The 26,654-nt window shown below is 43.0% G+C and overlaps 1 protein-coding gene across 1 annotated transcript in view; it reads left to right on the forward strand.

The window, feature by feature from the left end:
- The window catches only part of TMEM132C (transmembrane protein 132C), a 127,678-nt gene that overhangs the window by 52,967 nt on the left and 48,057 nt on the right, over positions 1-26,654 (forward strand). Inside the window, exons 2-3 of the mRNA XM_039357335.1 lie at positions 1,836-2,724; positions 23,832-23,978. Of these exons, the coding sequence (XP_039213269.1) occupies positions 1,836-2,724; positions 23,832-23,978 (1,036 nt within the window). The remainder of the gene's footprint in view (positions 1-1,835; positions 2,725-23,831; positions 23,979-26,654) is intronic.

Here is a 26,654-nt window from a genome sequence, read left to right on the forward strand (position 1 = left end):
ACACTTGTGGTGTCACTGAACGATGCCCCCCAAATGCAAAGACAGTTCTATTTTCAGTCAGTTTCTCTACTGAACATGTGTACCGAGACACTTTTTGATTATGATGTGACTGAGATGGAAATGGAGATGGAACAAAGGAGGACAGAGATGGGGACTCACCATAATGTACTTGTCAATTAGATTTTCTTTTCATTGGCAGGCTGTTACCCCTGCTCCATGTTTTTTTGTCTTGTGCGGTTATTACATTTTGTTTTTTTTTAATAAATTGCATTTTCGGGATTTTAATAGCACTTTGCTCATTTGGAAGAAAATGAATCCTACCCTCGTGTTCTTCTGTATGAATTATATATGAAGATGCATCACCTTAAATAACCATTTGGAAGTTATGGCTCTCCATTCCACGTTCTCCGTGCCTCATTGGGGGGGGGGCGAACAAAAGGAAGAAAAAGGATGACTTCTTATAGTTTTCCACTTCGTAGCATCCCACTAACTCTCGTTCTCGCAGAAGGGCAGATGACCTGGACATGTTTGCAAAGCACTGCCTAGGTAGAATGTTAATGAAGTTGCCATCTTGTTGAGGGTCAGTGTAAGAAACTTAGCATTTGGAACCTAGACCACGGTTTCTCAACCTTGGCCGCTTGAAGATATGTGGACTTCAACTCCCAGAATTCCCCAGCCAGCATGCATATTTGACTTGTGCTTGGTATTTCACGGGCTAAAATTCCAATACTAGAATAGTCCCAAAGGTGCTTTTTTGGGGGGAGGCAACTGGACTTTTCTTGTTTTTCTTTTGAAGACGTTTCGCTTCTCATCCAAGAAGCTTCTTCAGCTCTGACTGGATGAGAAGTGAAACATCTTCAAAGAAACACAAGAAAGTCCAGTTCCTTCCTGAAAAAAAGCACCTTTGGGACAACCATGACCTGGATAACTGAGAACCTTTATAGATGATGCTAAAATAGGTATCCACAGCAGAGTTGAACCAAGCTCCACAAACTTGGGTGAGATCGGTGACAAATAAATAGGTATAGGTTCTGCTGCTTGAGCGGGGGGCTGGACTAGAAGACCTCCAAGGTCCCTTCCAGCTTCTATTCTGTTCTGTTCTAGTCTAGTCTAGTCTATTATATTCTTTCTGTATTCTATTCTATTCTTTCTGTTATCTATTCTATTCTAGTCTAGTCTAGTTTAGTCTATCCTATCCTATCCTATCCTATCCTATCCTATCCCATCCCATGCTATCCCATCCTATCCCTGTTCTATTCTAGTCTAGTCTAGTCTAGTCTAGTCTAATCCAGTCCAGTCCAGTCTTTCTATTCTATTCTATTCTATTCTATTCTATTCTATTCTATTCTATTCTATTCTATTCTATTCTATTCTATTCTACTCTATTCTACTCTAAATTCAATAAATAAATAGATGGAACCCAACTGAACCCCAAGTGATAAAAAGTAGACTGCAGGTATGTATGTATACATTAGTTGTTAGGGCTTCCCCCAGCAGGATATTAAGAGTCACTGTGATGGATTATCTGTTCTAGTTCCTTCTGTTCAATTCTGCCCTTTGGAATGTTCTCAAAACAAGAGGCTGTGTTTATAAAACCACTTGAAACGGCAGGACGAATCTCTCCTAGAAGCTTGTAAATGTCTTGCACCAAGCTTGGAGAAAGTAGCTCTGATGTTCATGAGGTGCTTCACAGCAACACCTCTTGTTGAGGTGAAAAGACAGTGTGATGGGTCTAACTTTGTATCAATATGTACCTCTGATTTAATTATTACTATTTTGCACCTAACAAATTCAATGTTTAATTCTGTTTCCCCCCTCCCTTTATTCCATAATAGTGGCCATGGGACGTGTTGCCTTGGACAATGTCCAGAAATTTTCATCTTCATCAGCGTATCTACCTGTAAAATATCAGATTTCTGGTACTGAGTCCTCATTTTTTGTTAGAGAAGCCAACCATGAATTTATGAAAAACTCAAGTTTGCAATCTCGTATGGAAACCTTCTTTACATACAAAACTAAGAAGAGGCCCATCGTCAGCGTTAGCTATGGACCATTCCTGGTGGAACATGATGTCCCTCAGGATCTGCTGTTGACCTCCAATGCATTTGGGTCCACCAACAAGTTTACATTTAACTGGAAGCTGAAAGCTTATATCATGAGTGAAAAAGTCTACTTGACCAGGCCCAAAGTCCAAGTTCTCTTCTACATTGTGGGGAGAGATTGGGATGACTACAGCATGTCTGAACAGCTACCTTGCATGCACGCTTTCGCCTTCTGGGAAAGTTTGGGAGTTCGGGGCAGCTGTCGACTGAAGGGAGACCTGGGATTGTGCGTGGCAAGTCTAGATCTTCAGCCAACTTGGTTTAACCCACCCACAATTATCACTGGCCATAAGAAAGTGGCTGATCGGTCTGATGGGATCTCAGTAGAGCTTTATTATGCAATCCACCCTGGGGGTGAAAATGGGGAGTGTACCACTGAAGACCTACGGAAAGGTAATGCGATCCGTCCAGGAAAAGAAGGGTCAGGAGAAAAGATGTCCCACTTACAACACATTGGGTCTATCAGTCTCCACCAGGCACCAGAGAGTTCTCAGCTGACTGAATTGTGGCTGGACAGCAACATTGTCATTCAGCTGCCATTGAAGCCCATCAAACAGGGAGAAGTTGTCACTGCTTTGGTGACAGTTACCAACAATATCACGGTGGACCAATTTATCCTCAGGTACGCCTGCTTTCTTGATCCATTGACTTGTGTTCTCTCATTGTCTCATCCCTTCCTTTCTTCTGGGGTGGGGGTGTTTTTTCCTTGTTTATCCTTTCCTTCTGGTGCTTCTAAATCTCTTTGGAAGTTCCTGGAAGATTAAAAAGTTTCTGTAAGGACCCACCCCACTTTGCATCTTAAGAAGACAGAACTCTTGGAATATTTCCAACAGGCATCTTTATTAAAAGAAGATGGTTGCAGGCATTCTAGACAGGATCTGAGGGGCCATCCCCTACCATTCAAGGTTTTAAGTGTTCCCAAGCAGCCCCCACCCCACTGTCCTTCCAGCGACAATCCCAGGCATTACATTTCCATCCCCTTTTCCTCATGGCCGGCAGAAGGGAGAGTAGTAGATGAAAGGTGATGGCCATATTGTTATGGTCAGTCCTCTTGGTGAGATCCACATTCAGTCCCTTTGAAGTTGTAATGAAGGAAGTGAGAGCCATAAAACCCCTTTGCTCATCCCCCTCCCCCTTCGTAGTATGACAGACTCCAGAGAGGGCGGAAATGGGGTTTTCCATAGTCGATAACTAGAAATGAAATATAATTGGATTCTGACAGGCTGTTTCAGGCTCAGTGGCCCACACATTTATAATAAATAATAATAATAATGAGAATAATCTGATAAGAATGTATATACTGGGATGTCACGTTAAATCCAATGTTTGTTTGTTTTTAATTGTATTATAAATAAAATTTAAAAAAAAAAAGAATGGTGGCAAATGGTCACCGCTCATGTGAGCTGAGTCTCCTGAGCCTAGAGGTGCTGTGTAAGGACCCACCTCACTTTACATCTTAAGAATACAGAACTCTTGGGATATCTTTTCCAACAGGCATCTTTATTAAGAGAAAATGATTGCACGCCACCCTTCAATGTTTTTAGTGTTTTCAAGCAGCCCCCCCCTCACCCCACAGTTCTTCCGGGTGACGATCTTCCTCCTCTCCTTTCCCAGACTCCCGGTGCTGCATTGTTCCCCCCCTTTTCCCTTATTGCCGGCCAAAGGGAGACTTCAGAGAGGAGTAGATGAAAGGTGATGGCCATATTGTTATGGTCAGTCCTCTTGGTGAGAATCCACATTCAGTCCCTTTGAAATTGTAATGAAGGAAGTGAGGGCCATAAAACCCCTTTGCTCATCCCCCTTCCTCTACGTAGTATGACAGACTCCAGAGAGGGCGGAAATGGGGTTTTCCATAGTCGATCACTAGAGATGAAATATAATTGGATTCTGACACTTTCTTCTTTCGAAACCCTACTTTTCTCTTAATACGAGAGGAGCTTGGTAATCAGGATTCTAAAATCTACAACCCAGAGGACACTGGGTTGGGAAGATCTAACTTTGAGGCCCCCAGGTTTGAATCTGCAAAGATCTTGACAGTGTTCAAGCATCTTTGGGTGACACATCATGAGTTTCCACTTCTTTTCCAGCGTGCTTCCAACCTTCCTTGGAAATGTAGTGAAATGGCAGGCATCTGTCTTTTTTTATTTATAGCGAATGCTAAAGCTACATTATGGGATATATGCTCTACATTTCTGCTTTTCAAACACAGGAAGATTTATATCCTGGCCATATGGTCATTTATTATATATCTGGGTCGTGATTACCTGGAAAAAAAATGGATGGAAATCTTCTTACATTGAGCAAAGTCTTCATTATTCAAACTTTGCTATTCGGCATAAAAGAAAAAACAATGTGAAACATTGAAGCCTAGCTAAAATTGTTGGGTGTAATCATCAAAATATCTCTTTGGATTATCCCAATTGTTTGGAGGGTGGGGTTTTGTTTTGTTTTTGCCAGAGTCCCTAAAAGAATAATCCTTTGCAGGTTTCTCCAAGATGTGTCTCCAACAAAAAAAAGTTTTGGGTTAAGGTACATGCATGGTTGGAAAAGATGACTAAAAAAACAGATGGATTTTAAACCAGAACTGTTTTTGTTAGGAGTATTGGGAGCTAATTATGAGAAGGGGAGCGAATATTTAATATTACGTGTATTAACAGCAGCGAGAATTGTATTTGCCCAATATTGGAAAAATGAAAATGTACCAACTGAAGAAGTATTAATCAAGAAAATTTTAGAATGTGCAGAAATGGATTGATTGACTTTAGCGATTAAAGAGAAAGAAGATTCAGTTTACTTTAAAACATGGGATAATTTCTATCAATGGCTAGGAAAATGAATTAGGGAGAAAGGAATGTGACATGTTATTTTGAATACATACCAGTAAGAAGAATGTTATGGATTGATTAATTAATACTGTCTATGATAACCAATTATACCCACTACTGTTATCTATTACTATATTACGGTAATTATTGTTAACCATACATATGTACCCAGACAATATTCTGTTTGCAAAATATTGAAAATGTTATTGGGGGACCACCCCAATGTTGACCCTAACCCTGTCCTAATCCCAAACCCTACCCCAACCCCAGTTTAAGGAAAAGAGACATTCAATCAGTGAAAAAAAAGGCAAATACAAGTGTCCCAGGATAATGTTGCAGGATCTAATCTAACTTGAGTATAAACAAGCAGGTGGAGTAGATTTTAGGGAACCCTTGTAGGCTAAACTCACAAAATAAAAAGGTGGGACTTCTGGCCCATTAGAAATCTAACAGGTGTTTCTACAGTTGCTTCCAGTTGAAGAAGTCTTCTCCTTCCAGCCCCTTGTTCTGAGAGGGCATCCTTTGAAAAGGTTGAGGTTTGTTGAAATGGACAATTGAATTACCCATCAGAGGCTGGCAAGTTGACTGCAAGACAACGGATAATTAGCTGGGATATTAAATCATCAGATTGTCAGGGTGAGAGAGGCTAAATGTGGCTAGCACAGCTATTAGGCAGATCGAGGCAGAGATGCTAAATGAGCATTGACGGAGCAGCTGGATTTGAGAGAAGAGCATGACGCTCAAAATGTCAAGGCTGAACAAGATGAAACGTGTGCCAGGAGTTGGCAACCAATGAATTGGCAGACTGGGACAAGTCTGTGGATTCCATAATGATCCATTGCCATCTTGTTTTGTGGGGTCAGCTGTTGTCCCACCATCCTTGAGGTGTCCAACTGCACACAAATTTTCACATGACTTATCTGTACCCATAAAGAAGAATATTTGTAGCTTGAAATGAGGGCTCCTTAGTGCTCTCTGAGCTTGGTTGTTTTCCTGCAGACATTTCATTACCAAACTAGGTAACATCAACAGTATTACTAGCAGGGATGATGTTACCTAGTTTGGGTAAGGGAATGTCTGCAAGAAAACAGCCAAGCTCAGAGAGCACCAATGACCCCACAATCTCCTCCTCCTCCTCCTCTTCTCCACAAACCATACTCCCTTCTAATATTGGTGATGTTCCCTAGTTGGGTCATGAAATGTCTGCAAGAAAACAGCCAAGCTTTGAGAGCATCAAGGAACCCTGATCTGCACCCTCTTGAAGGCCCTCTACCCAGGGGGAAATCCAAATGATGATTATATAACCCTGAGACACTAAATCATAGTAAATACATGATGGTTGCCACCTTCCTGAATTGGAAACATGTGACGATGAGGATCCTGTGACAGTCATCAGTGTAAGGACCAGTCAGGAGTCACTTGGTTCAGCACCATTGTAACTTGGAACTCTTGCTAAATGAATGGTCCTATTTTGAGGGCTATCTGTATATAATAATAAGCATTATCATGCGTGGTGGCGCAGTGGTTGGAATGCAGTACTGCAGGCTAACTCACAGCTCACTCCAGGAGTTCGATCTTGACCGGCTCAAGGTTGACTCAGCCTTCCATCCTTCCGAAGTCGGTAAAATGAGGACCCAGATTGTTGGGGGCAACAGGCTGTAAACCACTTAAAGAGGGCTGTGAAGCACTGTGAAGTGGTATATAAGTCTAACTCAGTGGTTCTCAACCTTTTTAATGCCATGACCCCCAACTGGTCATAAGTCGAGGACTAAACCGGTCGTAAGTCGAGGACTACCCAACCGGTCGTACGTCAAGGACTTTCCTTGCCTGGGAGCGCCGTGCATGTGTGGTGCCACCCCCTGTGCCGGCCGAGGCGTAGCTGGCAAGTGGCAGAGACGGAGCAGGCCGACCACCGGCTGGCCCAGCCCAAGGGAGGTAAGGCACCCGCCGGAAAAGGGGAAAAAAATGGTGGACAGCCTTGCTTGGCGACCCCCGTGAAATGGTCGATCGACCTCAAATGGGGTCGCGACCCATAGGTTGAGAACCGCTGGTCTAACTGCTATCTCTATTCTATTCTATTCTATTCTATTCTATTCTATTCTATTCTGTTCTGTTCTGTTCTGTTCTATTATATTATACAATCATTCTATTCTATTCTATTCTGGTCTATTCTATTCCATTGCCATGGTGATGCAGTGATTAGAATGCTGTATTACAGGCAAACTCTTCCCACAGCCTGGAGTTCAGTCCTTATTGGCTCAAGGTTGTCTCAGCCTTTCATCCTTCCAAGGTCGGTAAAATGAGGACCCAGTTTGTTGGGTGCAAAATGCTGACTCTGCAAACTACTTAAAGAGGGCTGTAAAGCAGTGTGAAGCGGTATATAAGTCTAAGTGCTATTGCTATTATATTCTGTGAGAATTGTACTCACACATGGTTTCCTTCCACCATGGGTCCATGCTGACATATTTACCCGTTGAGTTATAACTTATAATTCCTTCAAGGAACTGTCTGCCACAAAGAGGAGAGGATCAACCTGTTCTCCAAAGCCCCTGAAGGCAGAACAAGAAACAACAGATAGAAACTCATCAAGGAGAGAAGCAACCTAGAACTAAGGAGAAATTTCCTGACAGTCAGAACAATTAATGGCTTGCCTCCAGACGTTGTGGGTGCTCCACCGCTGGAGGTTTTAAAGAAGAGATTGGGCATCCATTTTCTCTCAAATGGTATAGGGTCTCCTGCTTGAGCAATGGGTTGGACTAGAAGATCTCCAAGGTCCCTTCCAACTCGTTCTGTTCTGTTCTGTGGACATTGCAGGAATCGCTGCATTGTTGGGCTGCTGGTTGGGGACCTACACCCATTTTTATTTTTATTTTTTTCTTCCATCCTACACATCAAATTGTACACGTTGTGCTTCAAAAGGGCTCAACTCTCAAATTGTCGTTCAACTGGGGAATAGTTTTTTGAGCAAGGTTTGGCGCTGGTTAATTCTGTTTGATAGGAGAATTTGAGAATCCTGATTTTAGATGTAACATCTCATTGTGGGAAAGAAGCATGTGAAATATCTTTCATCTCTTCCCCCTCCACACACACACACACACACACACACACACACACACACACACACACTCTTATCCACAATCGAAACACACAGGTCTTCCGAAGGATTGCCCCCCTCCTGTTTTTTTTTTCCTTTCTCTTTTTTTTTTTTTCCCCAGGATGACTCTTAAGGCCTCCCACTTCAAAGTGAAACCTCCACGCAGAACTGATTCTGTTCAGCTCTCAAAACTAAAAAACAACAACAGCAGATCTCGCAACACCCCGGATCTTCATCTCTTTTTATTATTTCATGTCCTATTTTGATGGGTCTGGGTGAGGAAACAAGACACATTTTCACCCCTGCCATGAATGAAAGGTTTTAAAAAAGGAAAAAAAATGTAGTTCAAGTTTGCTTTATATGTTTTACCGTGAACTTGGGGGGGGGGGTTTCTGGTGCTTTTTCTAGCTGTAACACAAACTCATCAAAAAAGGATGTCATCATAAGAACTCTTGAATGATTCCAACACAGAGTGCTTTTCCAGTGCTCAAAATAGACCTGTTTGAGGAAATAAAGTGGATGGAAATGTGCACCTTAATAGGGAAATCAGGGCTAAACCCAAATGTTTACATTATAGACACATAGAAACTTACACGCAGAGACAGTCACCCCCAAAATAATGTTTAATGGTTATAAATAAGAATGGAGAATGCTTGCATGTGTTGGCTGAGGAATTCTGAGAGTTGAAGTCCACATATCTTAAGGTTGCCCACAGTGCTGTGGGTGCTTCCAGAAGTTGGGATGATGCATTGCTGGAGGTTTTTAAGAAAAGATTGGACAACCATTTGTCTGAAATAGTCTAGGCCAGGGGTAGGCAACCTTGGCTCCTTCATGACTCGTGGACTTCAACTCCCAGAATTCTTGAGCCAGCATGGGGGAACTATGGCCCCCTCATGACTCGTGGACTTCAACTCCCAGAATTCCTGAGCCAGCATGGGGGAACTATGGCCCCCTCATGACTCGTGGACTTCAACTCCCAGAATTCCTGAGCCAGCATGGGGGAACTATGACCTCCTCATGACTGGTGGACTGGTCCACTGAAGGTTGTGGACAGAGATACAGTGGAGGTTACACAATGCACTGGTCAACAGTTGCATCTTCTTAGCCTTTTCCCAACTCATTCTTGCAGTCGCAAAGGTGCAGCCTGTCAATTAGATGTAGTTTGAAAGAAAGATTGGTTAAAGGGTGGTTAAAAAAAAGGAATGCAAATGGTTGAAAGTCAGAAGCAAGCAGCCAGAGCTATTTGCGAATAACAAAAGTCAGTGATGTGATTATCTATCATCTATCTCCCAAGACCGCTTGCCTTCCTCCAGGAACGACCAGATACAATTTTTTTAAAAAAACAAATGTTATTGGTTTTCCAGTTTTACATTAAGTGTTCAGAAGGCAGCGTGGTGACTGAGTAATCAGTGGTTGAATAACAAAGTCTTTGGTACATATCTCAGGTTATATCATCAGAAATTCCTTCTCTACTTCCCTTAATATTTGCTATATCACATTTTGTTGTTGTTAATTGCAAAGTCGTGTCCGACCCATCGCGACCCCATGGACAACGTTCCTCCAGGTCTTCCTGTTCTCATATCACATTTAGGCTAATAGATTTCTAATGATAACAAACTTAGTTTAAACATTTATCAATATATTATTTGCTTATACATATCCATGTCCTGTTTTGAGTTTTACCTAATTTTTAATCACAATATTCCAATTTAACTTTTAATATCCATAGTGTTTAAGTTTCGGGTAATCTAAATTTCCTTCATTTTACTACATAAAAGTTATCCTATCTAAAATATACATATACTTCCTTAAATATATTCTTATCTCATTTCATAAACATTTTCCATTTCTCATCCTAATACGTCATCACTTACTAATAGAGTGTCCTTTATTGTCTCAAGTCCATCAAGTTTTATGGATCTTGGGGGAAGTCAAGATTCTGCCATTTGTGGCTGTGTAAGGACTCCAAGCTAGGTCCCTGCTTAACTCTCTCCTACCAGCCTGGCTAGCACTTTTCCAACAGACTTCCCCCTGTGACATACCTAAGAAAAACAGGCTGTTTCACGCACGTCGTCATGATTTCCACCTAGAATATTTTTAACCACCTCTGTGGACATTTCCGCCGGTTCCCTTTCTAAGCTACTCAGTTTCAGCCAGGTCTTGGAAAGAAACTGCACATAACTGGGTGTGTTAAAGGGTGATGTGCCACAGCATAAGGCTTGACAATGTTCACGCTCCCCTTTGCAACAATGGGGCCATTAATCCTATGCGGCGAGGCCTTCCCTGCGTTAAGGAAATATTTATGGGGTCTTCAGAGATCATAAAAATGAGCCTGGATAAAAATGTGCTTTGCCAGGCAATGCTTGGACAGATTAAGGGACATATGGTTTGCAGGAGTTGGATGTTCACCTACACAGGCACACTAATAAACTCTTGCTTTTATGTGTCTTCTTGCAGCCATCCATCACGTTTCTGCAAAGTAGCAGTGAGGTCAGCCAAGAAGCTTTAATGCGTTTGAAAAAAAAAAAAAGGTTCCATGGATTTTTCAATGTGTCAGGAAGTTGAACGAAAAGTCAAGTTGTTTAGAGAAGATGAACTTGGCAAGGAAATCAGGATGTACATGGTATATAGTGATCAGAGGCAAAGAATCATAGAATCCTTGGACTGGAAGGGGATCTTGGAGGTCTTCTACTCCAATGAGCAGAGGTGGCTCAGCAGTTAGAGTGCAGTACTGCAGGCCACTTTAGCTGACTGTGTTCAGCAGGTCAGCGGTTCAAATCTCACCGGCTCAAGGTTGACTCCGCCTTCCATCCTTCTTGGGTAGGTAAAATGAGGACCCAGGGCAATGTAAATATATATATATATATACATTGCTTACTGGTGTACACCGCTTAGAGAGTGCTTGCACTTAAAAGCAGTATATAAGTCTCATAAATAAATAAATAAAATAAATAAACTCCCTGCCCAGGCAGGAGTGCTTATATCATCTCAGACAAATGGTTGTCCAATCTTTTTCTGAAAACCTTCAGCAATGGTGCGAAGGCAAAGCGTTCCGTTGATTCATCCTTTCTGTCAGGAAATTCCTTCTTGTTTCCAAGTTGTATCTCCCTCTCGTGAGCTTCCACCAGTTGCTTCTTGTCCCTTTCTCAGGTGCTATGGAGAATAAATGTCCTCAAGTGTCACCTTGGGCCAGGATCTCCAAAGGGGCAATTGAACCTCAATCGTGAATATCAAAAGGGCAGGTGTCTTTTTATATATAGTGTATAGAAAGTATTATATGTATTGAAAATTTAAATAAATTTTTTTTAAAAAAAGGACAGGTGCCTTTGGAACAATCTGGGATATTGGCAGACTTTCACTCGCTTTATCAAGTGCTTGGACAAATCATTCATTGATGGATTATCTCCCTTGCTTTAAATACGCATCTGCGGAGGTGTACCAATGTTGAGGGTCACTCTTTATTTATTTATTTATTTATGAGACTTAGATACCGCTTTAAGTGCAAGCACTCTCTAAGCGGTGTACACCAGTAAGCAATGTATACATATATTTACATTGCCCCCAACAATCTGGGTCCTCATTTTACCTACCCCGGAAGGATGGAAGGCTGAGTCAACCTTGAGCCGGTGAGATTTGAACCGCTGACCTGCTGAGCACAGTCAGCTAAAGTGGCCTGCAGTACTGCACTCTAACTGCTGCGCCACCTCGGCTCTTGACTCTAGCACTGTACATTGGGAGACACATTCTACAAAAAGAGTTTTGTGAAGTTAGAATTAAAACGTTTATTACATACGGAGCTAATACGATTATTCTGTATCTATTCGTTATTTTTCCCCCTCTGTCACAGTCAAAAGTTTTTCCAGAAACTTCCCAGTTATGGACTTGTATTTTAGTAGTGGCCTTAAGGAGGTCGGTTAAGCCAAGTTGACGCATCACATTTTGAAACAAGCCGTTAGCAGCATAAAATTCTTTCGAACTCTTTGAACCGTTGTTTGCAAGGTTGTCTGTTTGTGATCCTCCAGTACAAAGAGGGATGATGATCAGTTGCACATCTAGAAATGTAACTTCTGACACGAAAGAGATGGATCAAAAGAGGGAGTAGATCCCAAATGCAATAAGAAGGGATGTCTTCAAAAGACAATCAAGGAGAGAAGCAATCTAGAAATAAGGCGAAGTTTCCTGACAGTTAGAATAATTAATCAGTGGAACAACTTGTCTCCAGAAGTTGTGAATACTGCAACACTGGAAGTTCTTAAGAAGAGACTAGACAGCCATTTGTCTGAAATGGTATAGGGTTTCCTGCCTGAGCAGAGGTTGGGCTAGATGACCTCCAAGTTCCCTTCCAACTCATCATCATAGTTGTTCATTATTATTATTATTATTATTATTATTATTATTATTATTATGGATCATCGCACAGTCAGCCAGATGTTCAGACTGGATTTGGCATTTTATCTACCTATCGAGTCCTTACCAAGGACCTGGGATAGGCAGATGTGGATGATTGATGGTATTACAGGTATCGTCGCAGGATGGAAGCAGTTCCTAGTAAGGCCGCCTTTTGCAATTGACTAATGGAGAATTTGTCAATGCCAATGATGGTGTCTAAGTAGTGCTCCAATTGTTTTGGGATTGCACCCAAGGAGCCTATTACTATTGGTACTACACTTGCTTGCTTTTGCCACAGTCTTTCTATTTCTATTTATAGGTCTTTGTATTTTGTTATCTTTTCCAGTTCTTTCTCGTCTATTCTGCTGTCTCCAGGCACTGCCATGACCACTATCCAGACTTTTTTGTCTTTCTTATTGACAATTGTTAAGTCCGGGGTGTTATGTTGCAGGTGTTTGTCTGTTTGAATTCTAAAGTCCCAGAGCAATTTAACATTATTTTTTTCTATGACTTTCTCTATTTTATGATCTCACCAGTTCTTGCTTACAGGCAAATGATATTTCTTGCGGATCTTCCAATGCACCATTGTTGCATTATTATTATTGTTCCTGTTGTTGTGGTTATGTTGGTGGAGATACAAAAAAAAAAAGCTTCCAAAGTCTAAATTAAAGCAAAATGGAATGTCCAGTCCAGATGACAAACAAAAATGTTGAAAAACAAAGGAGATGTAAACTGACACCAGTGTCCGATGCCCAACCTCTTTCAGCATTTATTTGTAGACTTGATAAAATATGAAATCCTTGACCTGATTCTTCTTGGCTCTTCGTTCAACATGGCCTCTGAGAATTTTAAGATAATGTAAATATGAATAAAATATACCACGGTCAGCTTACTACACTCAGGGCACCTGAGAGTGTTCCTAGCAAAAAGCGAATTCAAGACTTGGAATTGAAGAAGTTATTTTATCAGTAAATATGTCTGTGTTTGGACAACAAAGCTCATCTTTGAGGCTATGGGCATTGCTGTGGCAGAAATTAATTCTCTCTTTTCAGTCAGCTGCCAGTCTTCCTAATACAGAAATATTGGAACAACAGAAGCGTTTGTCTTTGGGGAAATGCACAATATTTAAAAATGCAAAAGAAAAAAGAACTGGGTTTGATATGAGCACATCAACAAAGGGTCTCCAAGAGCCTTCAATGAAAGATTAGGTTGGTCTCCATTTTTTAGAGGGGTAAGCAAAGAATTTCCTAGGTCTTCTCTTCCTTATGGAGGATTCTCCCACCTAAAGTAAAGTTAGTTCCATCCCTGTTGAGTTTCTGGAAGTCCCTCAAGATCTGGTTATGTCATCAGCCCAAAAAAGGAACGGGGGAGATCTTGAGATGACTTCATTATTGCTGTTAACATCCATTCCCTCTTATGCCTTGTGATTTGTTAATTTTTTTAGAAAATAATGGTTGTTTTTTAAACAAATGTGTACTGCTTTTATCACTTTGTGGTAAGCTGCCCAGAGATTTCAACTTTGTGAGATGGGCAGCCGTATACATTGAATGGATGGATGGATGGATGGACAGACGGACAGACGGACAGACGGATAGATGGACAGACAGATAGATGCATGGATGCATGGACAGAGAAATTGGAAAGATGAATGGATCGATAGTAGATAGATTGATATTCATAAAATCATAGGTAGATAAATTATTGATATAGAGATAGAATCATAAACATAAATGATTGATAGATGATAAATAAATTGATATACAGAGATAGAATCATAGAATCATATAAATATATAAAAGTTAGATGGATAGATAGATAGATAGATAGATAGATAGATAGATGATAAATGATATAGATAGATGATAGATAGATAATAAATGATAGATAGACAGACAGACAGACAGACCAACAGACAGATGCACAGACACACTAAATAGCTGGTAACAATTTTGTAAGCCTGTCTTGATGAGATAGTAAGTACAAAACCCAAGCAATTACACACACACACAAACACAGACGTGTGCTGCACATCTTTATCATCAAACTGTCCAGTGCCAGCATGTTTAATCAAAGTAAAAAATAGAAATCCTCATTAAATGGTGACACTTAATTATAGCCCAGGGTGAAACTCAGTGATTAGTAATCATTGCATCAGTTTAATCAACACCTGATAAGGAGAGTTGAGTTTTTGTTACTGTCAATGTTCTCCTCATAATGAATGAATAAACATGACCAAAGTTTTCCTTTCGTTATTTTTATTGGCATTCTTAATTGGCTGCCTCCATTATGGCGGCTTTGCCAAGATGGATTGGAGCTTCAGTCATGGCTAGAAGTCAGAAGCTCAGTGGATGCTCCAGGTGTAGCCTGGTATTAAAAGAAGTGAACTTTGCATGCACAGAGTGTTCAGATTGGGCCAGTTGTTTCCAGGAAGATCAAAGATGACATGGATGATGGAACTCCTAACCATTCCACCAGTGACTTCCTTTAGGCCTCTTCTCTCTTTAGGAAGGAAAGGCAGATTTGTTTGGAAATCTCAGGATGTCTTCTCCTCCTCCTCCTCCTCCTCTTCTTCTTCTTCTTCTTCTTCTTCTTCTTCTTCTTCTTCTTCTTCTTCTTCTTCTTCTTCTTCTTCTTCTTCTTCTTCTTCTTCTTCTTCTCCTCCTCCTCCTCCTCCTTCTTCTTCTTCTTCTTCTTTTCCTCCTCCTTCTCCTCCTCCTCCTCCTCCTCCTCCTCCTCCTCCTCCTCCTTCTTCTTCTTCTTCTTCTTCTCCTCCTTCTTCTTCTCCTCCTTCTCCTCCTCAGCTTGGGCTAGTCAAGACCACTTATGTTCCCAATCCTTCCTTCTTAGATTTTTCCAATTTAGGCCTCTTTTAAAACATTGGTTCCTGCTTTCCACCCTCACTACCATGGTGGACTCAGAACTGGTTTAGACATCTTCTGCCTGGCTCAGATGAGTGGCAGATCTCAATGGGGTTAAAAGTGTGTAGCTTGAAGCCCACCCTGCTCTTTTGTTAGCTACCTCGTGAGGTCTGGAAGTTAATTGACTGAGCAGCATGCTTGAAATTCAAGCACTTTCTGCTCCGAAAGAAGGGGGAGAGAAGGAGCTGAACCAGAAGCAGCACTTTGCTGTTTGTCATGGTAATTAGACCAGCCCGAAAGAGATGCTCCTAGAAAGAGAGAAAATTCTGACATCTAAGCAAGGGAAATTACAATCTCTTTCAGGCATAGCACTCCCTTATGGGTTATTATTGTGAATTTCTGAATTATACCTGTGACCTGCTTGAGAAGGCCAGTTGGATAAAATCTGCGCAGTGGGAGAAAACTGGGTAACAGGGTGGGAAACGCTAAAACTTCAAAGCAGCTGCTTTTTATTAACCTCCATGCTTTTTTTAAAACTGCCATACTGGAAGATGAGTTTTCTGCACTGCAGTAACTCACACAACACAAGGCAACACAATGCAATGTGCACACACCCTTCCTACCTTTATTAGGGCTTATTTCTAACGTGGAATTGACTTTACCCATTCAGAAAGCCTAATTAATAATAATAATAATAGTAGTAGTAGTAGTAGTAATAATAATAATAGTAATAGTAATAATAAAATTGGAAGGGACCTTGGAGGTCATCGAGTCCAACCCCCTGCTCAGGCAGGAAACCCTACACCATTTTGGACAAACGGCTGTCCAGTCTCTTCTTAAAAACTTCCAGTGTTGGAGCATTCACCGCTTCTGGAGGCAGGTTGTTCCACTGGTTAATTGTTCTGACTGTCAGGAAGTTTCTCCTTAGTTCTAGGTTGCTTCTCTCCTTGATCAGTTTCCATCCATTGCTTCTTGTCCTGCCTTCAGGCGCCTTGGAGACTAGCTTGACTCCCTCTTCTTTGTGACAGCCCCTGAGATATTGGAAGACTGCTATCCTATCCCCCCTTGTCCTTCTCTTCAGTAAACTAGACATACCCAATTCCAGCAACTGTTCCTTATAGATTTTAGCCTCCAGTCCCCTAATCATCTTTATTGCTCTTCTCTGTATTCTTTCTAGAGTCTCAGCATCTTTTTTACATCGTGGTGACCAAAACTGCATGCAGGATTCCAAGTGTGGCCTTACCAAGGCCTTGTAAAGTGGTATTAATACTTCACATGATCTTGATTCTATCCCTCTGTTAATGCAGCCCAGCACTGTGTTGGCCTTTTTGGCAGCTGCAGCACATGGCTGGCTCATATTTAAGTGATTGTCCACTAGGACTCCGAGATCCCTCTCGTAGTTACTACTATTGAGCAAGGAACCAGACAAGCTACAGGAGCTGTCAATTTCCTATGGTAGTCAATGACAACTGTAGTCAATTTCCCAGTTTCTGCTCAGTGATAGCTGAAGCATTCTGGACTTGCCTCCAGAAGTTGTATGTGCTCCAACAATGGAGGTTTTTAAGAAGAGATTGGACAGCCATTTGTCTAAAATGGTCTAGGGCAGGGGTCTTCAAACTTGGCCCTTTTATGACTTGTGGACTTCGGGCATGCTGACTGATGAATTCTGAGAGTTGAAGTCCACAAGTCATAAAAGGGCCAAGCTTGAAGACCCCTGGTCTAGGGTCTCCTGCTTGAGCAGGGGGCTGGACTAGAAGACCTCCAATATGCCCTTCCAACTCTGTTATTCTGGATTAAAGCCTTGGGTAAACCAACCCATTCAGCTCCAGCAACCATAGAGTCTGTTCTCAAGAGAAGCCAGACCCTGCGGAATTCTGGGAGTTGAAGTCCGCACACCTGAAAATGAACAAGGTTGAGAAACACTGGCTTAAGGAAGCAGAACTGTGAATGGCTTTGACTTCCAGGATGACTGTGAGAATCCTATATCTTGTAAGCTTTAATGGAGATTAGTCTCCTTCTCAGGGGACAAAACTGTATCCAGAAATGATCTGCATGGTTTCCTCTTATGGGCCTGTTTGCTTTATCCATGAGGGTGATGGAGGCCACTGAAGGTTATGGACAGAGATACAATGGAGGTTACACATTCCGCTGGTCAACAGTTGCATCTTCTTAGCCTTGTTTTCTCTAATGGCTCAACATTCTTGGACTAGGTTGGACTAGAAGACCTCCAAGGTCCCTTCCAATTCTGTTATTCAGTTAAAACCATGCTGGGATTCTATCCCTGAGCACATCTGACGCCACAATGAGATTCCCAGCTGAAGCGACCTTAATTCAAACTAATAAAATTCAGGATGATACCCCAAAATGGTAGCTTGGCATCTCCAATCAAACAACATGGGATGGAGGTAGAAGTAGATGGCCTTGTTTATTTTAGATCAGCTTAGAAATTACAGCGGGCAGCTGAACGTCCTTGGAAGTCACCAGATTTGTGAGGGAATATTTTAGATCATAAGAAAACATGTGTATTTTCAATAAAGGCCACTCATGTCATGTTCCTTTTCAGGGCCCAGTGTTTTAGTCTTTTGCTCGAAACAAAGGACCCTTGTAAGAGTGCGCAAATACATTTATTTTTGCTCAGATTTCATCTGGGAAACAAAGCACTGAGTAACGCAGACACACACCCAGAGCATCTTGACCTTCTAGTTGAGTTTTTCAAATGGTTTCACAGTTGTCAAAGCTGCTCTGGGGGAAGAGACGGGTTGGCGATCAAGTGATCCGATGTTCTGGAGGATCCTCTGGACTTTGAAGGACGTCGAGGTTTTTGCTGGTTGATCTAAATCTACAAGGGGGGGTGGTTACTTGCAGCTGTCTTTTGAACTGGCCATTGGTAATTGTCACAAAATATTTTCTGCTTTTTTGAGTTCCTTGATTTAACCAAGACTTGCTTGCTCAAACGAGGGAATAGAGTCTGGAGCAGTGGTTCTCAACCTTTTTAATGCTGCGACCCCCAACCGGTCGTAAGTCGAGGACTACTCAACCGGTCGTAAATCGAGAACTACTCAACTGGTGCAGCACCGTTTGCAGAATGGGACTTTTGGCGGGCTCAGCAGGGCAGAGACAGCCTGGACAATTCCTATTGGCTTTGGAAAGCCAATAGAATTAGACTCTATTCAAGAGAGTCTATTCTATTGGCTTTCAAAAGCCAATAGAATAAAAGGGAGTAGCACAGCTAAGGAAAAGGGGGAAAAAAATGGCGGACTGCATTGTTTGGCGACCCCCGTGAAATGGTCATTCGACCCCAAATGGGGTCCCAACCCACAGGTTGAGAACCACTGGTCTAGAGGTTATCCTGAGCAGCACGTAGCTTGGGGTGCAACTCTTAAGAATGCTGATTAAAAATACAGCTGATGTAGAGGACTGAATTTTACCTGAGATACAAAGAGGGAAGTCGTTCATGGGGTAAACTCAACCATATGTCTTCTGCTCGCTGCTGAGGGAGGCTTGGTGCAAAGATGTAGGTGAAGTCTTCAAGGATTACACAATGTTGATTTGTTGCTTATCCAAGAAATTATACCTTAAACTGGAATTATTTTGTATTTGTCTGCCCTTTTCAACCTATGGGGTCCTTGGCACTCTATGAGCTTGGGTGATTTCTTGCAGATGTTTCATTACCCAACTATGTAACATCATCAGTGCTAGAAGGTGAGTGGGGTCTGCTCTATGTTTATAGACAAATGGCTTGTCCTGTTGGTGGTGGTGGTGGGAGGGTTCTTGGAGATTCCTTGATTAGGCTGTTGTTGACTGTTTGGGTGCTTGTCTAAGTTTGTAGGTCCTTGATTGCAGCATTGTGTTGGGATATAAACAGAGATCAAACCCCATTCTAGCAGTGATGATGTTACCTAGTTGGGTAATGAAATGTCTGCACAAAAACAGCCAAGCTCAGAGAGCAGCAAAGACCCCACAGAGAGTAGCAAAGACCCCACAGTCCACCACCTCCTCTTCCTCCTCCACCTCCTCTCCACAAACCCCACTCCCTTCTAGCACTGATGATGTTTCCTAGATAGGTCATGAAACATCTTCAAGAAAAAATCAGGCTCAGAGAGCACCAATGACCCAACAATAATAATTCTTCTTCTTCTTCTTCTTCTTCTTCTTCTTCTTCTTCTTCTTCTTCTTCTTCTTCTTCTTCTTCTTCTTCTTCTTCTTCTTCTTCTTCTTCTTCTTCTTCTTCTTCTTCTTCTTCTTCTTCTTATTCTTCTTCTTCTTCTTCTTCTTCTTATTCTTCTTCTTCTTCTTCTTCTTCTTCTTCTTCTTCTTCTTCTTCTTCTTCTTCTTCTTCTTCTTCTTCTTCTTCTTCTTCTCCTCCTCCTCCTCCTCCTCCTCCTCCTCCTCCTCCTCCTCCTCCTCCTCCTCCTCCTCCTCGCAAACCCACTCCCTTGTAGCACTGATAATGTTACCGTACCTAGTTGGGCAATGAAATATCTGGAAGAAAACAGCCAAGCTCAGAGATCGCCAAAGACCCAACATTCCTCTTTCTCCTCCTCTTTGCCCCCTTTCCTCCATTCCAGGAACTTTACCCCCTTCTAACACTGACGGTTGTTGTAAGCCTAGTCCAGGGGTAGGCAACCTTGGCTCTTTTATGACTCATGGACTTCAACTCCCAGAATTCCTGAGCCAGCATGGGGAAAACTTTGGCCCCTTCATGACTCATGGACTTCAACTCCCAGAATTCCTGGCTCAGCTTGGAAACCTCTCCCTTCCCCTCAGCATGGCTGGCTCAAGAATTCTGGGAGTTGAAGTCCACGAGTCATCAAAGAGCCAAGGTTGCCTACCCCTGGCCTAGGACTACCCGTATCCCAGGGGTTTCCTACAAGGTCTTCTGATTTTCCTAGCTGCCTCGAAGGTACAAGATTCTTATTTCCTTTCCTTCTGGCTTCTGAGCTTGCAACGGCAAGCGAGGAAAGAATTGGGAGTCGTTCCCCCCCCCCCAATGTCGAAGGGGGTGGGCGGAAATTCTGTAATAAGAACTCGAGCGCAATAAGAAACCACTTAGAGAGGCCCATTATATCTCCTGCCATCTTTGATTTGAGCAGCGGTTTTACTTTCTCCTCGGAGAGTTCCACATACAGTGCGGAAATGGCTCTCCCTTCTCGTTGTTTCTATTATGTGTGTTTTTTTTTTCCTTTGGCCCCCAAGGCAGAGCTTGATTGAAAAATTGAGCTTTTTCAAAGACGGGGCTGTAGTGGATATTAAGGCGGAAGAAACCCAAGTCCACTACTAGGAAAAATTCTTCTGCATGAAAGGAGTTTGATTTAGAGCTAATAGTTGTTGATAGTAGCCAAGACCAAGCGTCTTTACCATTTTTATTGGATGCATTAGATATTCCAAAGGCAGGTGATCGTTCTTTGTGGTGTAGTCACTTTCAATTCCCGGTGGCCCAACGGACATCGTGTCTCACCAGAATATTCCCTGGGAATAACGGCTTCTTGGAGTGCTTGTAAACTCCTCCTTGTGCCTAGTCTAGTGAAAAGAAGGACTAGGGGAGACATGATAGCAGTCTTCCAATATTTGAGGGGCTCCTACAAAGGAGAGGAGGGGGTCAACCTATTTTTCAGAGCACCAGGAGGCAAGACAAGAAACAAGGGATGGAAACTGAGAGAGAGAGAGAGAGAGAGAGAGAGGAGAGAAAGAGAGAGAGAGAGGAGAAAAGAAAGAGGGAGGGAGGGAGGAGAGAAAGGGAGAGAGAGGAGAGAGAAAGAGAGAGAGAGGAGAAAAGAAAGAGGGAGGGAGGGAGGAGAGAGAGGAGAGAAAGGGGGAGAGAGAGAAAAGTGAGAGGAGAGAGAGAGGAGAGAGAAAGAGAGGAGAGAGAGAGAGAGAGAGAGCGCTTTGATTGGTTATATATTGTTCACCGTAGAGAACACCAGCTCATATTCTGGGCTAAAAATAAAGCATTTCGTTCTGCAGCTGCGCTTTTTAATGTGCATGGTTTCTTTTGATGACCAAATGTAGGGCTTGAATTCCCATTCACTCTGTGAGCAACATGCGCAGCTTTACCCTGAAGTGCACAGATCTTGCTGCGCATTGCAAATGAATTCATCCCTATCCTGGCCACCATGAAAGTTGCAGCAGCAATTTCTTTCTTTCTTTCTTTCTTTCTTTCTTTCTTTCTTTCTTTCTTTCTTTCTTTCTTTCTTTCTTTTTTCCTTTTCTTTTCTTTTTTTAAAAAAACACCTCTCTTCTTTATTTCGTTATCTGTTTAGCTGATTGATATGGCTGCCATCTGGACAACACACTGCATCAGGAAAAGCACCATCCACCATCCAGTCTCCTTGTCACAAAGTGGACTTTATGACATTGGACTTCCCAATGGCGCATCCTTGGTGTCTCTCAGTGGGTTCCCATCTAATTCTTAAGCAAGTCCAATGCAGGTGTTTTTGTGTGTGTGTGTGTGTGTCTACAGAGGAGAAAATCAGACTATGGAGTGCTTGGTATTGTCTGAGCTTGGTTTCTTGCTTGCAGATGTTTCGTTACCCCCACTAGGAAATATCATTAGTATGAAGTGTGTTTTGTTTCCTGTTTTTATATACAGCAGTTTGCCTTGCCCATTTTGGTGGTGGTATGGTTTTCCTTTCCTTTGATTAGGGCATGCTTTCCTGTTTGGTTGTTTCTCTGGTGTCAATCCTTGCTTATCTGGGTGTAGACTGCTGGAGAGAATATGTTCTGATCTTTATGCTTCCTGACTCAGCTTTCCATCCTTCCGAGGTTGGTAAAATGAGGACCCCGATTGTTGGGGGCAAAATGTTAACTCTGCAAAACACTCAGAGAGTGCTATAAAGCACTGTGAAGTGGTCTAGAAGTCTAAGTGTTATTGTTATTATTTTCTTTTGAATGATTTGTAAATGTAGTGTACCTCTCTGTGTCTGTTGATGGCTGATGTTTCTGAATGCCTAGCTTTCAGGAATTCTCTAGCCCAGATTTAGCTTGATCTAGAATGCTCTAGAAGGAAACCAGGGTTGAGTCTGTCCATTTGTTGTGAGGTTTGGGAGGTGTTATCATCTCTTCTGACTGCTAGTTGGTGTTCATGGATGCGCTCCACCAGTTCTTCTGCTTGTCCGGCTACATAGTGGCATCAGACTACTTGTTCCCATGCACATAAAAAGTATGGCTAGGATAAGTGCAACATTGCTATGTCTGGGAACTGACCCTTTCCTACCAACAAAGCCATAGTTAAAGAAAAAAGAGAACCTCTTTAACTTCCTGATTTAATTTGTCTTCATCTGTTGGACGTTATATAAATCTGGAAAGAGAGAGAGAGAGAGAGAGAGAGAGGAGAAAAGAAAGAGAGGAGAGAGATGGAGGGAGGAGAGACAGAGGAGAGAAAGGGAGAGAGAGAGAGAGAGAGGAGAAAAGAAAGAGGGGAGAGAGATGGAGGGAGGAGAGACAGAGGAGAGAAAGGGAGAGAGAGAGAGAGAGAGGAGAAAAGAAAGAGGAGAGGAGAGAGAGGAGAGAGAAAGGGAGAGAGAGGAGAGAGAGAGAGGTGAGAGGAGAGAGAGAAAGAGAGGAGGGAGAGAGAGAGACAGAGAGACAGAGAGACAGAGAGAGAGAGAGATATCCAAGCATAACTGATTATGCCTCTCCATATTTATTTCAAAGGTAAATCTTGGGGCACTTTGTAAGACCTTCAATGTATTAAGAGTTTTGCACTCCTGATTTCTATAACTACGGATTAGCTTCTTTGCCCCAGTTTCTCTTTGCTTTTATTAAAATAGCCATTGTGCTGGTGACAAAAAGGGAGCCACACTTTCTTTTTTTTTTTTTTGTAAATGTCTGATACGGCAGTTAATTAACTCACAGCTTCAACACCAGCCTTCTCTGTTCTATTCCAGCTTCCCGCCCACCCATTTCCCTTTATGTTGCTTGGTCCTACGGGTCTAGATTGTGCTCCTAACCTTGTCCAACAACTAGAACTCACCATCTCCTGGTGATTGATCCAAAGTCACCCAGTTGGCTTTCTTGCCTAAGGTGAAACTAGAACTCACAGTCTCCTGGTGATTGATCCAAAGTCACCCAGTTGGCTTTCTTGCCTAAGGTGAAACTAGAACTCACCATCTCCTGGTGATTGATCCAAAGTCACCCAGTTGGCTTTCTTGCCTAAGGTGAAACTAGAACTCACCAGCTCCTGGTGATTGACCCCAAATCTCCCAGTTGGCTTTTTTGCATAAGGTTAAACTAGAACTCACGGTCTCCCGCTTTCTAGCCTGGTAGCTTAAATACTAGAACAAACTGGCTTTGACATGGTGAGATGTCTTAGCTTTTGTGGCTTGTTAGGCTCGTTTGTGTGTTTTGGACAAGGTTCTCTTTGGGGGAATGGGAAAGAAGTTTTCACACAGCCAGGGAACGCGAGAGAAAAACAGAAAGCTCTTTGGCCGTGAGGCCAAATATTATCGTTCAAAGAAAAGTCCTTCTCTAGTGGAGTTAAGTAGGTAGAGATAGACACGTGCCCATTGGAATGATCACTCTCCTGCATCTAATTTTTCTTTTTTTGCAACTTTCCTTCCAACAGGGCAAAAGTGAAAAAAGGGGTGAACATCCTGAGCACCAAAATCAGCGACCTACGGCAGTGGGAAGTGATGCAGGAGGTCAGTAATGGTGGGAAGCATTCAACTATCACTGTGATGTGTCACCGGATCAAGGCGAATGCACGCAGCAGGTAAGTGCGATCCTGGGCTTCAGCACACGGAGCATTGGTGTTCTCTTTGATGTTGATCAAAATGGGAAGGACCTCTTCGCTGAGGGGACCCGTGGTTGCAGTGAAACAATGGAGAGGAGGAAGCAAGGGAGGAGAAGGGAGAAAGGGAGGGAAGGCAATGGGAGGGAGAAAAAGAAGGGAGGGAGAGGAAGAGAAGAGAGGAAGGAAGGAAGGAAGGAAGGAAGGAAGGAAGGAAGGAAGGAGAGGGAGGGGAGGGAGGAAAGGAAGGAAGGGAAGGAAGGAAGAAAAGGATAGGGGGAGAAAGGAAGGGGAAGGAGAGAGAGAAGGAAGGGAGGGAGGGAGGGAGGGAAGGAAGAAGAGGAAGGAGGGAGGGAGGGAAGGAAAGAAGGGAGGGAAGGCAATGAGAAGGAAAGGAAGGAAAAGAGGGAGGGAGGGAGGGAGGGAGGGAGAAAGGAAGGGGAGGGAGGGGAAGGAGGGAGAGAAGGGAGGGAGGGAAGGAAGGAAGAAGAGGAAGGAAGGAGGGAGGGAAGGAGCAAGAAGGGAGGGAGGGAAGGAAGGAAGGAAGGAAGGAAGGAAGGAAGGAAGGAAGGAAGGAAGGAAGGAAGGAAGGAAGGAAGGAAGGAAAGCAGAATGTCAATGTGAGCTTTCAAGAATCAGTTTTCTTGCCTCCCCTTAAGAATCAGGAACCCATCTAGAAGGACCTTGCATGTTCTAATGCAGGGGTATCAAACTGCCGGCCCATGGGCCAGATGCATCACACCAAAACCGCCCCCACTCCATTGCTGGCATTGGGGGAAAAAAGTCACATGACGTCGCGAGTTTGACACCCGTGTTCTAATAGAACCTCAATCACGTGTAAAGGCACCCTCACTAAAGGATGCTGTATCTGAGCTTTTTGTGGTCCGGCTCTCTCTCCTAATTTGCCCCATTACCAGGAAAAACAGGGCACTTTGCTCAACTCAGCTGCTTTGTCCCCCTAATGAAGAATCACAAATTCGAAGTACATTAGGGCTTTTAAAGAAATAATTAGCCCTATTTCTCCATTCTGATGTTACTTTGATAGGCGGTCAGGGGAAGGATGCTTTGGGTCTCTGCAGGAGAAGGGAGATGCTTTGATCTTGTCTCTGCTTGTTCAGAGCATCTGAGCAGAAGACCCCCCCCCCAGCAGTGAACAGTCCACCATTCTGTCCAGCAAATCGGTCCTGGTTCGCAGTTGCTCTTCGCGCTACCTAGGCTGGACAACAGACTAAGGAAACAAACTTTCCTGGCTTAAGATCCTGAAACGAGTAACAGAATCAGAATACAGCTGGAAGGGACCTTGGATGTCTTCTAGTCCAGCCCCCTTCTCCAGCAGGAGACCCTATACCATTCCAGACAAAGGGCTGTCCAGTCTCTTCTTAAAAACCTCAATGATGGAGCACCCACAACGTCCGGTGGCAAGCTGTTCCACTGATTAATTGTCCTCATGGTTGTGAAGTTTCTCCTGAATTCCAGATTGTATCTCATGGTCTAATCTTTGTAACACCGAAGACACTCCTTTTGTACAACCATTGTACAGAAAACCAGTGAGGTTGGCTCAGCTGCTTCATCACTCCTATATGGAAGAAGACATTTTTCTTAGCACTTGGTTCGTTGATAAAAGAGAACCTTTGTAGCTCAGGATTGAACGGTGGGGCCCTTGGTGCTCTCTGAGCTTGGTGGTTTTCTTGCAGAGGTTTCACTACCTGTCTAGGTAACATCATCTGTGCTAGAAAGGAGGAGGAGGAGGAGGAGGATGAGGAGGAGGAGGAGGAGGAGGATGACGATGACGACGACTGTGGGGTCCTTGGTGCTTTCTGAGCTTGGTGGTTTTCTTGCAGATGTTTCATTACCCAACTAGGAAACATCATCAGGGGAAGGAGAAGGAAGAAGAAGAGAAGGAGGACAACTATGGGGTCCTTGGTGCTCTCTGAGCTTGGTGGTTTTCTTGCAGATGTTTCATTGCCCAACTAGATAACATCATCAGTGCTAGAAGGGGATAGGAGGAGGAGCAGGAGGTGGAGGACTGTGGGGTCTTTGGTGCTCTCTGATGTTTCAGTACCCAACTAGGTAATATCATCAGTGCTGGAAGGGAATGAGGTTTGCAAGGGGAGAGGAGAAGGAGGAGGAGGAGGAGAACTCTGGGGTCCTTGGTGCTCTCTGAGCTTGGTGATTTTCTTGCAGACGTTTCATTACCTGTCTAAGTAACATCATCTGTGCTAGAAAGGAAGAGGAGGAGGAGAAGGAGGATGACGACTGTGGTGTCTGTTGGTTTTTTCATGGTGATGATGATGATGATGATGAGTTGGAAGAGAACTTGGAGATCATCTAGTGCAACCCCCTGCTCAGGGCAGGAAACCCTATAACCATTTCAAACAAATGGTTGTCTAATCTCTTCTTAAAACTTCCGGTGTTGGAGCATTCACTACTTCTGGAGGCAGGTTGTTCCACTGGTTAATTGTTCTCACTGTCAGGAAGTTTCTCCTTAGTCCCAGGTTGCTTCTCTCTTTGGTTAGCTTCCCTCCGTTGTTTTTCTTGCAAATGTTTCATAACTCAACCAGGTGACTTCCTTAGTGCTAGCAACAGCCGGATTCCTTCTAGTCGCTACCAAGTGGCCTCACGAAAAGTCTGCAAGAAAACAGAGACCACCAAGGACCA

The sequence above is a fragment of the Crotalus tigris genome, unplaced genomic scaffold, assembly GCF_016545835.1.
Source record: "Crotalus tigris isolate CLP2741 ecotype Arizona unplaced genomic scaffold, ASM1654583v1 scf7180000018891.247784533:1973344, whole genome shotgun sequence".
Classification (NCBI taxonomy): Eukaryota; Metazoa; Chordata; class Lepidosauria; order Squamata; family Viperidae; genus Crotalus; species Crotalus tigris.